At 36.7% G+C, this 13,228-nt stretch overlaps 1 protein-coding gene across 1 annotated transcript in view; it reads left to right on the forward strand.

The window, feature by feature from the left end:
• Positions 1 to 12,963, forward strand: part of LOC139729943 (zinc transporter ZIP12-like) — a 60,565-nt gene extending 47,602 nt beyond the window's left edge. The window contains exons 8-13 of the mRNA XM_071640864.1: positions 1,461 to 1,574; positions 2,302 to 2,401; positions 3,061 to 3,213; positions 4,868 to 5,055; positions 6,546 to 6,659; positions 12,817 to 12,963. Coding sequence (XP_071496965.1) covers positions 1,461 to 1,574; positions 2,302 to 2,401; positions 3,061 to 3,213; positions 4,868 to 5,055; positions 6,546 to 6,659; positions 12,817 to 12,963 — 816 coding nt within the window. The remainder of the gene's footprint in view (positions 1 to 1,460; positions 1,575 to 2,301; positions 2,402 to 3,060; positions 3,214 to 4,867; positions 5,056 to 6,545; positions 6,660 to 12,816) is intronic.
• The last annotated feature ends 265 nt before the right edge of the window (positions 12,964 to 13,228 follow it).

Raw genomic sequence — 13,228 nt, forward strand, 5'->3', positions numbered from 1 at the left:
ATGAAACATATGTCATTCTATTTATGGGTACTCTGCCTATTGAAGGGATCGTGTAGTTTTGGTTGAGACCTAACTTCAGGTTTCTAACATTTTAGGTGAGATAATGAGAAACCTATTTTGAAATGTGAAAGAGCATGTCATTTTAAAAGAAATTCAACGTTTCTTCGAGGATTTTTTTTTTTTTGAAATGGCTGAGACATCCAAAACAGAGAAATCCTAATAAAAGGTTGGTCGATCACCCTTTTACTACAATCGCTCTGTTTTAATTTGTTTTGGATGTCTCAGCTATTCCAAAACCAATTTTCTTCAAAATAAACTTTGAATTTCTCTTAGAATGGTATGCACTGAACTATTAATATTTCATATGTGATTTCTTGGTATCTCACAAAAAGTAAGAAGCCCAATCCTCATCTCCACCAATACTACACCATCCCTTGAAAACACACTTGAGCTGGAGTGGTATAGAGCTTTAAAGTGGAATCGTTTTGCATATAAAGGCTGTAGTGACTCCCTTGCCCCCCCCCCCCCCCCCCCCCCCGGGACCCCCTCTCTGATACAATCTTGGGTGACGTAGTTTGTCTCCCTGTAGCAGACCAGACAACGAAATAACACAACACACAGCGAGATATACAACACCGGCTCAGCTGCCTGGCTCAGCTGTTCCCACCAGGGGTTCGAACCGGGGAGACAAACCTATATTAAACCAGACAATGCAAGAAGCAAACATACATCGCATTTAAAGCATTATTTACCATTTTCAGATTAAACAAAAACCTATCTTTAGTGCTTTGAAATAATTCTAAAATGTAAGCTATTGATAAAAAAAAATCCAATGTTAAAATGTAAAGCAGTAAAATCAATGTGAAAATGGTTGTGATAGAATTGTTTTTAGAATAAACCGTTTACAGTTATGGTTTATTGGGGAAAATAATGATATCTCCGTGTATTTTAGGCTTTATGGCGAAATTTTTAAATGGTAGAATGTTTTGTTATACAACATCAAATGTGATAACTCGAACATTTTTAAAATCACTACTCCCGGTGGTAAACAGCACCTTTACACGTTGCCGAACTGAAGTAAAGAGAAATCCACGTCATGTTGACCTTTACTAAAGTTGTAAGAATTAGTAATTTTTTTAGAATGTAAAATATTTGTGTGAAAGTCATTGTTATTGTTTGTATTCATTAGGTAATCAAAATGAGGTTTCTAATCAAAATAGATATGTAACCCCGTATCCGGGCAATTACCCCCAGAGGGCAATCCTCCCCCCCCCCCCCCCGGGGTAAATACTGGTTAGTGGTAAGGTTAGAGTAAAGATCAGGGTTATAGTAAGGTTTAGGAGTTTGAGTTAGGGTTAGGATTAGGTGATGGATTAGGATTATTGCCCAGGGGGTAATTGCCCTAGACTCGCCTGGAATCTCCGCCGATAAATATCTATGTGATCATTTGCCTTTTTCAGAACGACGACAAGACATCGATGTTCAACATGCAAGCCGACCAGGCGTGGTTGACGGAAACTGCTACAGTGGAAAACAATTTGCCCAACCTACCGGACCTCAGTTCGCTGACTCATGTAAGTGAAAAGAAGAAAGGCATCGAGGCTTCTTTTATCTTGTATGAACGTCTGAATGAAACTCAAGTTTAGGACTTTTAATGTTTCCACCACAAAATGGATTTTATTTGAAAGGCTTGAAATGCTGTTCCATTTTCCTCTCCATCGCTTTTTGGCTTTTGTTGCTTCCGAAGTAAACCTCTAACGTTTCTGAAGTTCAACAATTACATTTTGTATATGGATATCAGACCTCCAAACCTTTCTGACTGAAAAATAAAGATGATTTAGCTCAAAAGCAGGAAAGAAAAAGCAGTTTCCAGAGGAGCGTGTAGTCAAATTATCAAGTAAAATAGGAAAATCCTATTGAAACAATAGCTAGGAATGGTTAAAATTCAGATTCTTTCCTCCAAAATTCAGAATTGTTGGGAGGTCTGTATTATACTAGGGCACGAATCAACATTAAAAAGTTTATTGGTGCAATGTTTTGAGTATTGGATTAACGATATAAAATACTCCATGGAGCATTGCTGGATGGATTATTATAGACAGCAGGGATATAGTGCGTAAAAATATTGTTGTAGAATGTAAACACCGGGCAAGTTTTGAACCAATGATCTCCTCTTCAAGTGTACAAGGCACCCTGCCCATCTCACCACAGGAATTGCTCCCATGCAAGCGTCCTCTACATTAGTAGAAAAAAAGAAGAGGTTTGAATGATTATCTCCGTGATGAATTCTGCATTTTGCAGCCAAATGTGAATGGAAACAACGATACGGAGGACAGGGGTGTCGAGCAGCTGGTCACCATGGAATATGATGAGGGCAACTCGTCGTCTTGCTTAGTAAGAGGTAACCAATTGACAACGGTATTTCTTATTTCTCAGAGGTTACCCGTCATCCTTACCGCCTTAAATGCTGCTACCATTTTTGTTTTCACCTGCCACAATTTTTATCTTATTTTCTATCCAGTTCAACAATTTTATTGCGCTATGTCTATCATATTTCATTTAAGAGTTTTTTTTAAAGAAGATATTGATTTGGTTTCATTATGTTTCTGTTTGCTGCAATGTGATTATCAAATGAATATTTCCGCCCGCGAAGAACATCTGATGCCAAGCCACTCTTTACAGTGGTATACGTGTGTGTGTGTGTGTGTGTGTGTGTGTGTGTGCGTGCGTGCGTGCGTGTGTGTGTGTGTTTTCGGAGGTGTTCGAAATTGTTGTTTAAAACAAATCTTGTGATTGTGCCGTGTTGAGTTTACTGTCCGTTAGAAATAAAAAAAAGGTCATCTCAAACAAAGATGTTGTTGTTATATTTTTATGGGGGGGGGGGAGGGGGTCAAGGGGGTAGGGCGTGTTTCTCGGCGAAGATAAGAGACTCCGTAGATAATGTGTATACTCGTAATTCCAATTAATATGAAGTACTTTTAACGCCACCTTTTGCCGGTGTTATGGAGACGGAGACCTTGACACCAAAATTTCCTTTCATCCTTTTTTTTTTAAATCAAGGTTTAACACCAATATCCATCATGATTTTACTCGGGGATGCCCTCCACAATGTCTTGGATGGGGTTGTCATAGGAGCGGCTTTCACCTCGGACATCTTCTTTGGTGTGTCTACGAGCATCGCCGTACTGTGCCACGAAATCCCGCACGAACTAGGTGAGTGCAATCCATGTCTTGATCTTAAAGAGAGGATCCAATTGAAATCAGTTGAATGTTGTTTTTTCTAAGCAGTTTTGGAGTTTGAAAAATTTGAAAAGTTGTTTAATCAAGCCAGAGAATTGATAATCACATTATGCCTATCATATACAGTATATCATGATGCGATGGAATCACATTTTATGTATTTGGTTTTTTTTATCAGTATCTGTTTTATTTTTAATCTGTTTTAATTTTAATGAATGCATATAAACAGAGCTACCTCAGACTGATCAAATGCTCAAGTTTTGTCGATTAAGGAATAATGGCATGTTTTGTTTCTGGGGAAGGTTATGATTGCTAATCATTACATTAAATTTCAAACTTATATAAGATTTAATGACATGTAATTTATATATCAGTATCGGTATTACTGTTTTATTAAAACTTATGAGACTCTAGCAGTTCATTACTGTCTGTGTCATAAACGATTTGAAAGGAACGGTACTACTCGTTTCGTGCGGCGTGAATCTGCTAATCAAAGTCAACGCTGAACAGAAAGTAGAAAAAAGAAAAAAGACCAAAAAAAAAAATGACATGGCCGCCAAATGTATACCTGAGTTCGAAGCATGCGACGAATTTTCAGTAAAGATAGCGAGTTTATCTGTCTCATGCCGAAGTTATAGCATCATAAAAATTTGTTTGTAAAAAAAAACACAAAAAACACACACACACACACATCCACGTTCAACAATAACAATGACAATGGAAAGGGAGTGACTTCATCATTTAATTTTCAGACGAATTCATGTCATCATGGCACATCCAAATAATTATTTCGTTTTCATCTTTAAGTTTTGTCAATTCTGCTATACGATCAGTATTGTCCCAACAATTTTTTTTTTTTTTTTGGAGAGAGAACACTGCCAAAAATTATTTCGATTGGAGAAAGTGGCACGTTACACACTAAGGCTTCCGTACTATCGTATTACGATGGAAGGTTGGAGGCTGCACAACCCTTTTCTGTCAAAAAGACATTGTCATCCATTTGCTTTCTTGTTCTTGCATTTGTTCTGCCCATTGTAATTAGCATATTAAGAATTGAAGCTACAAGGAATTAGGAGGTTTAGTTGCTTCACGAGTGATGAAGATTCATCAGACAAAACAAAACATCTAATTTTTGACCTTCTCTGCGGACCAAGACAATGTCTTTTAGTTTTGTTTTTTCATTGAATAATTTCCTTTTCAACGAACTCTGAAACTGGCAAGAAATGTGATCAGGTCTTAATTAGGCGCCAGCATCATTAGCTTCACTTCCGCCGATAAAACGGACCGTGTGATTCCGCTTGATGCTGTACCACAGTACAGTGATTTCATCGTCACAAAATCTACAGCGAAAGTGACTACCCAATGCTCCTGATGCAAGAGGGAAACACACGAGGAATTATTTGTCGAAACAGCTTCTATGTAATGAAGCTCTACAGTGTTTTTTTTTTTTTTTTGTGTGTGTGTGTGTTGACATTACCCCGAATTCTGGACCTTAAAATCCACAATTGGAAAACGTCTCAACAAAATGTGCTTGACACACTGACAGCTGCAGTACTTTTATTACAATTTCTAGATGTGTGACTACCCAGGTTAAATGAAAATAACCATTTACTACTGTTTCTTGAAGGTGATTTCGGAGTACTCATCGGCAATGGCATGTGCTACGGAGCGGCCGTGTTCTGGAACTTTGCCAGCGGATGCTCGGCTTTCATTGGGCTCTACGTGGGTATCCTCATTGGGACGCAGGAGGGCGCACAGAAATGGTTGTTTGCCGTGACGGCGGGATTCTTCCTCTACGTATCAATGGTGGACTTGGTATGTTAGAGAAAGAGGAAGCAAAAACAATAAAGCAAATTATAATCAAATTTCATTGTTACTTGTCTTTCTCTTTTCTCTTAAATTCTACTGACCTCAATATTTTTCAAGTCTTTTGTTGTGCTGAAATACACTGCACAATTTCCATGTTGTGTTGAACAGTGCTGACTTTTATTTTGAAAATATTTGTGCTTTGTGCAGTACTGTGCGAACTGTTTGATATTATTAAAGCAATATTTAATTTTCTTTTACGACTAGATTGCACACGAGGATAATTCATTTTTTCCTCAAAGTTATAATGCCAATAACTGGCAGTATAGTACCTCACGATGGAAAGTGGGAACAAATTATTGCGAGATATTGTAACTGTATACAAGGCTGTTATCCGTTTGAGAAACATACCCTCCTATAGCATCAAGCAAACGTGTTAGAGCAGTAGAAAGAGACACAAAAAAAATGAAATAAACGTGGGTGATTACGAACATATCGAAGACTAAGTGCACAGGTAATTTCGACTCTAAATCTTCGTATCCATAAAAGTGGACTTAAAGGGGACCTCCGGATGATTTTCAGACTTTTACATTTGAACAACTTTAAATCAGTTAAACTGAGTACAGAGTTTCAGAATTTATAGTGATTGGGATGAGAAATGAGAATGTTTTCAAAATTTATAGCAAATTACAATGAACAAGGATGGTGACATGGCAGCCTCACCACAAGAATGCATGAGTTGGGGTTCAAGGAAGCAGAACAAAGGAAGAAAGCATGCATAGATTCTTCACAGGTGAACTTGTTGAGCGAGTGGTATTGTAATGGAATTGCACTGCTACATTTCTGAAATATATGAGGCTCTGGTGTCATCAACACTGTTCAGTGTAATTTGTTTAAGATTTTCAATTTATCGGTTTCTCTGCTCAAAGACCACAAGAAATTCCACGAATTTATACATGGAGCTGTTGATTTATGAACTACATGATGTGAAATTATGAAGATCGTCCGGAATGTCCCTTTAAGATAAACGGAGAGGCATTGACATGGCCTGGTGATTTGCATTATACGGCATGGCCTAATGATTTGTATTATTATAATGCATATGTAATTCAAATTGCTAAATAAAAAAGAAAGCCAATCAAAACCACAGAATGAAACAAATTGATAACAATCACTATGGAGATAGGGATCATGGTAATGCCTAGACGACAGAGGATCCATTTTTACAGAGGTAAACGAAACCCCTGTTTAATTTTGAGATTTCCAATGTCTTTAATTAGGGGATGCTGTCTTTAAATTGATTGGCTTCTTACAAGCAAACAAAAATATCCGTCCAAATAGAATTAGGATAATGGTTGGAAACATGTTCATGAACATTTTGTTCTGCTAGGGGACGATATTTTGCTTTCGGTTTTGTGTGTGAAGTGCGTTTAAATATGTGATTTTTATGAAACTTGATAAGGGCATTTCATATTTTCTCTTCCCGTCATGATAACCAGTTTGGTGGGATGCTGAAAAAGGATGTCGTAGGGCACCCCCATTCCCATGGGCCGTCGTCACCCGCAATGAAACGGTCGCCCGCCATGAGCAACAGGCACAGCTGGCTACAGGAGGTAAGGAGATATGCGCTAGTATTCACTCAGAATAAGGATGTATCACAGTAGATGGTTAAAGCTAAAGCATAGTTCTCGGAAGGGCTCAAAATTCATCTTCCATCACGTGGAATTTACTTCCAATACTTCGAAAGGTTCTACCAAGAAACTTTCCTGGCTGGCGCGATGTTTGCAATGATGATGAGTTGTTTTGGAGTGTTCTGAGATCAAAAGTGTAGAAAAATTTCGATCGTAGTACACGACTTTTATTCTAGAAGAGACCTTCCCCTTAATCCCGCGTTCCCCATTTTGTGGGAAGGTAGAACATAATGTGATGATCGATCGTGTCCTTGCAATCGTAAATTAAGTTGTATGTGATTCACTGTAGTGTGGGAAGATCGATGGATATCGTGTGGCACGACTTTTTCCCCATAACCTTGTATTGATTCCATATTTAAAACAAATTCATGATAAATATATTACATAAATTATATTCCCAAATCAACACAATTCTAGCATAGCACAAATACAACGAAATCAAACCAAGCTGTACTTTCAGCAAACAATACATTTAGAAAGAATGTAGAATGCACCTAGAAATATGCACTGCACACATAATCGTTGACTACTTGATTTGTTAATTACGATACTCGATTATTAAAAGTTATGGCGTAAGCTCTGAGATTGTGGACTTTCGTCTTTACACAACTTAAATTGTGTTGTTACAGCGTTATTTCACACATTTCTTAAGCATATGTGTACATTTTAGAAGAAAAAAATAGACAGTTCTGCTTGCATACGAGAGCTATAATTTGGCTTTAAATACTGTAGAAAGTAAAATGACTCATGGAATACAGTCGGAAAAACACATCTACTTGCGGTGTATACCGAGGAATATGAATGTCTATTTCCATGTACAGAGCATGTCAAAACGCGGAAAGAAGGGCTTTTACTATTTGAAAGTGATGACTAAAGAATTCCATTTTTCAGAAACTACTTCCTTCCAGAAGCTGTATGATCTCATTTAAGAAATATTCTGAGGAGTACAGTGTAACTGTCTGATTTATCTACATGTCTGTAGGAAGAAAAAAAAAAACCCAACACATTATAATGTCCCTGCTCACTAAATGCCTTGTCCTGCTTTTTTGTTTTTGATTGTTCTTGTTTTTATTAACTCAAATACAATTTCTAGGACATGCGAAAGCGTGGCATTATCGATAAACTTTAGACAGAAACACGTACGCAGCAGATGATTTTTGGGAATCACGATTAAGAGGAATCTGTCAAATAAATTTCGGTTACCCTCGAATATATCAGAGGGTCACTTGAAATGAATGATATCCTTGTGATTATAATTATCTTGTTTTATATCCCTTGTGTTCTTTGCAATAACGATTGATTCAGTGGAAACCTGTCGCATTTATTTATTGCTATCTTAATTTGTCGGCATGACTCTTTTCCTGATGCACTTAGCACTTTTACATCGCATCTGTAAAACGGCACTTAAGATTGTTAAACGATTCTTTTCCTGCCATTAATAAGAGGGTGTTATCAGTTTTAAAAGTCATTGCAACCGTGTTCTAGGAAATTAGCTGTAACTGCCATATCTTGTAACAAGATCGGTGAAGATTTGTTGTATATCGGAGAGGCGGGTGAATTTGCGGACACTCAACAAACCGTAAATGTCTCTCCCTCTCTCCCTCCCTCTCTCTCTCTCTCTCTCTCTCTCTCTTGCTCGTTGAGCTCGGTTACTTTGTAGTAGGTTTTAATGACCTACTTACGATCATTAGAAATCAAGAACAACTCTCTGTTAGTGTAAAATGGTGATTAGCATTAATTTGGTGTCCGCGGTAGCAACTATTTAATGCTTTCGGAAACCTGTTTGATACAATGCAGTACTTCCAATTCTATGCATTCTCCCAATTCTTACTCTTCATCGCTCAGTTCTGGTCAATTCTGAACGAATCTGTGTAGTTAAACCCGTTACCGTTACTGTTTCAAGAAAGGGGAGTATGGCAGTATGACGGAAATAAACATCATTCAAAGTGAAAACGATATCAGGGGAAAATCATTGAAATCCAACCAGCTCTCTGCTTTTTTGTTGTTTTTACTTACATTTTTAAAATACTGTAGCATTTTCTTTATTCCCAGCTACTTATAGTCAATATTTGCTTGTATTTTCTAGACATCTATAACCATATCTCTTATGCCTTGTTATGACATCCGAGTGCATCCTTACTGTATACTCATGCACGCACTAGCACCACATGCACTTTCAGTTTATACTGTAGAACATAAAGCAGCATGTATTCATACAGCCCTCTTTTACATCTCTGTATATCAAAAAAAGACTGGCCATAATGTTCAAGCTATGCTTGATATGGCGACTATCTGCACTTTGTAGCTGTCATACCGATATCTATTTCCTCTCATAACATTCATGCTCAACCTTAGTCTATTTATACATTTTTTTTCAAATTATTGTTTGCCATTTCTGCACTTTATTGCATTTTGTCTCCTCCTGCTGTTAACGGTTAATGAACGTAATGTCAATATTTGCTGTAAAACATCAAATTTTATTGATATTTTCCATAAAGAAGGAAGCAAAACCAAACCAACCGATCAATCTTGAAATCTCACTTGTAGTGTTCAGTGGAAGTCATGATTCTTTGTATCTTCTTATCTCATGGGACAATGGAAGCTTTTTTTTCTTACTTTCCTGACAACATATTTCGCAGCATATCTTAATGCTCTAGTACTTCTTTATGACCAAAAATAAAATGTCATGTGCATTATCACTCTAGAGATGAACCTCATTCTTATTATTCAAATGGAACGAATTGTAAACAGACGATCTCAAATATTATTTTCCAAAATTGATTAGGTTTATTTTCCAAATTTTCATAAATAGTGAATATCTTGAAATATGGTGTATAAAGGGTTTGACGAAGATTTTCACACCTAGCCTTAATAATAATAATCATGATAATGGTAATGAGCGTTGTTAAGTTGAGATATTTGGATTGGATTTGGATTGGATTTATTTATTCAATACTCCATGAAAACCATACAAAACAAACAGAGAAAATACACTACACTACACTACATATAAGTACAAATACATTACATTCAAATTCATGTCGTCAAATTTGAATAAAGTAACTGATATGACTTCAACGGATACAAAATATAAACGTCAACATAAGAAATCATGAAGCATTAGGAACTCGACAGGAAGGCGGTGTCTTATATGAAGCCAAGTCCTTTAACATGTACCAAACGAATATCATATAGATTCCAAAGTTACAAACAGCAGCACACACACAAAAAAAGAACCATAGACACACAAACACATTAAAGAAAAAGTATATATATATATATATAGTCTTATCAAAATATTTTCTATGATACATTAATTTTATTCCAAAGATTGTCTGTCACTCAAGTATTGCTTAAGATGGGTTAAGATGGGACACATTACATATATCATTAATGTACAGAATAAATAATAAAGGGCCTAATATAGACCCCTGTGGCACACCACACTTGATTGTCTTTTGATTAGAGGTATAACCCTTAATTGATACATATTGTTTATGATTATCCAAATAACTTTGAAACCATTTGTATACAACACCTCTCATACCATAACAGTGAAGTTTATCTAAAAGAATATGATGATCAAGGGAATCAAAAGCCTTACTAAGATCTAAAAATCAATTGTTATTTGGGTTTTTTTCTAGTGCATTCAATATTTTGTAAAGAAAGTCAACTAATGCATAAGATACACAATACTTATGCCCAAACCCAAATTGATTGTCAGTTATAATATTACACTTTTCTAAAAAACAAACAAACTATTACTCGATTAAAGACACATCTTTCAAGAACTTTTGAAAATAAAGGAAGAATAGATATAGGGCGATAATTTGATATGTCCTCCTTAGAATCATTTTTATGTATGGGTTTAACTTTTGCAATTTTTAAATTATTAGGAACTTCGCCAGTTGACATAGATAAATTACAAATTTCACCTAAAGGAATACAAAGAATATGAATAACTTTTTTAATAGGCAGAACACCAATTTCATCACGCCCAGGACTTTTACCATTTTGAATATTACTAACAATCCGGATTATTTCATCAGGAGAACACGGCTCAAAGAAAATACTACTTGCATTTCTTTTGACATTACTCATATAATTACCAACTTGTTTACAAGATGAGGCAAGTTTGGGCCCAATATCAATAAAGAACTGATTAAAAGCAGAACATATATCATCTTGCCCAGTAACAGTTTTACTATTGCACTTTAATACATTAGGGAGGGCATTTGACTTCTTTCTTGTACCAAGCATACCATTAACTATATTCCACACTTTTTTTCATACTACCTGTAGCTGATTCAAATTTGTTTCAAAAATACAAAATCTTAACCTTCTTTATATCTTTTGATACCATATTTCTATATTGCTTATACCTAAAACATCTGTACTCAGTTGGATTTTTAACATACTTCCTGTACAATATACATTTTTTATTACAAAGTTTACGTAGTGCTGTGTTAAACCACGGCTTATGCATATACCTTTTCTTATTTGTAACACGCTTGACAGGAAAGCAATCATAATATATTTTGGTCAACTTTACGATAAAATCATTATAAGCATCATTTGAGTTATCATGTGTAATATTCCAACACGTCTTGCTATTGCTGTGATCAAGGTTGCTAAAAAAAACAAAGAAAATGATACGAAAATATGGGATTTTTTAATCATAACTTCTAGGATATTCCTTGTTATGTTACAAATGAGATATAACCGGAAAAGTTTTGTTTTGCTCTATCTGATGATGGAGGTATTTTCAAATGTTTAAAAATGGCGCTTAGCTCATTTTGCAACGAAACTCTTCATTTACAGTTATATAGGGCATGATAATCAAGAACAATGCTCTATTTGCTAGACATAATTTCCGTCTTATACATTAGTATACGAATAATTTATGAGTTGTGAGTGCATAGGGCACGAATATCGCACGAGGCGCGAGATAAGCCACTGGTCTATTCAACAAGGCGCGTAGCGCCGCGTTGAATAGACCAGTGGCGAATCTCGCGCCGAGTGCGGTATTACGTGCCCCAATGCACGAACAAAATCATAAATTATTCGTTTTATGCAACACCTTGTCCACAATCACAGTACTAAATTAGTGACCGCTAACTCAGGAAGGCCCCAAAATAAATGTAACAATTAGGCCGAGAATTGTAAACCACCCTGCTTTCAAACACTCGTCATGATTCGACCACACAGTCACAGGAATCACAAACTCCGCAGGGTCTATACCCATTCTACGCTAACGTTAGATCGAGTTAGGCCTGACTGTTAATCCTACCTGAGATGTCGGTAGATCTAGTAGTAGGTCTAGACTTTCTCTATTTCCGAAAATGATTTTGTATAAAAACACAGAAAAATAATCAAATTACGGTTTCTCAACTTGAAATGAAGTCTTGATTTTGGGAGCACTGTGGTCCACGTAGCAGATCAGAGTCAAAACTAAAAACACAGCAGTAGGTAGGCCGCAATACATGCAACTAGCTAGGTAAAGTAGCTGCGCGTACACGTTAACGTTGTGCAGTACTCCGCCGCGACTGGTCTGTTTACCGGCAGCGCATCGCAGCGCAGCCGGCCAGCACGTACAATGTAGTTTGCTGGCGCTTTGCTGCTGTGAGCCACATAACTCTGTGAGCGGCCATGCATTAGTAGCCCCCCACGAAGCCGTGCTACAGTACCTTCGAGCCGTGCAATAGGCCCATGCCAGGGGCCTATTGTATGGCTGTCACTCTCAATGAGTTTGGTAGGTATTTTCTATTGAATGTCATGTGACATGTTCTTGGCCAATCACAATTCGACATCATTCTGAGGTGTTGTATAAAAAGAACTAAGAATTTACATATTGCTTATAGTGTCTGTCTCCGGCCCTGACTCTGTCTGGCAACATGTTCCACAATGACAATGATAATGATAATGATGATGATGGTGATGATGATGATGAAGATGATGGTGATGATAATGATGATGATGATGATGATGATAGTGATAATGATAATGATAATAACAGTGATAGTGGTAATGACAATGATAACGATAATTACTCAAAACCTTCTATTCTATATCTTCACAGATGGCGATAAACGAAAAATCCGAGAAGCGGGAGAAAATCATCACTTTCTTCTGTCAGAACATTGGATTGCTCGTCGGATGGGCAATCATGTTTCTCTTGGCCTTCTACGAGGAGGAATTGCTTTATCTGAAATTTGTACGCCACTGACGTTTACAAAGATGCCTGAAAATTAAAGCTTGCAATACATGACGTTTCTAGTCAAAGGGCCTTCGCAGTGCAAATGCGTGTCGACTTGTGCTGTCTTATAAAAATGCACCCTTACCATCAATCATGTGGCTAAATGAATATTTGAATACGCAAAATATATCTTATAATAAGTTTTCTACTATTTTTACTGCCAGATTCCTTCGATTCGCCTTTGAACAAAAAATCCAAAATTCTCGATCGAAAAAAAAAATCGATCACTGCTCAA

This window comes from Diadema antillarum, unplaced genomic scaffold (genome assembly GCF_040938485.1).
Source record: "Diadema antillarum isolate AM-2024a unplaced genomic scaffold, OU_Dant_1.0 seq00000271_RagTag, whole genome shotgun sequence".
Taxonomy (NCBI): Eukaryota; Metazoa; Echinodermata; class Echinoidea; order Diadematoida; family Diadematidae; genus Diadema; species Diadema antillarum.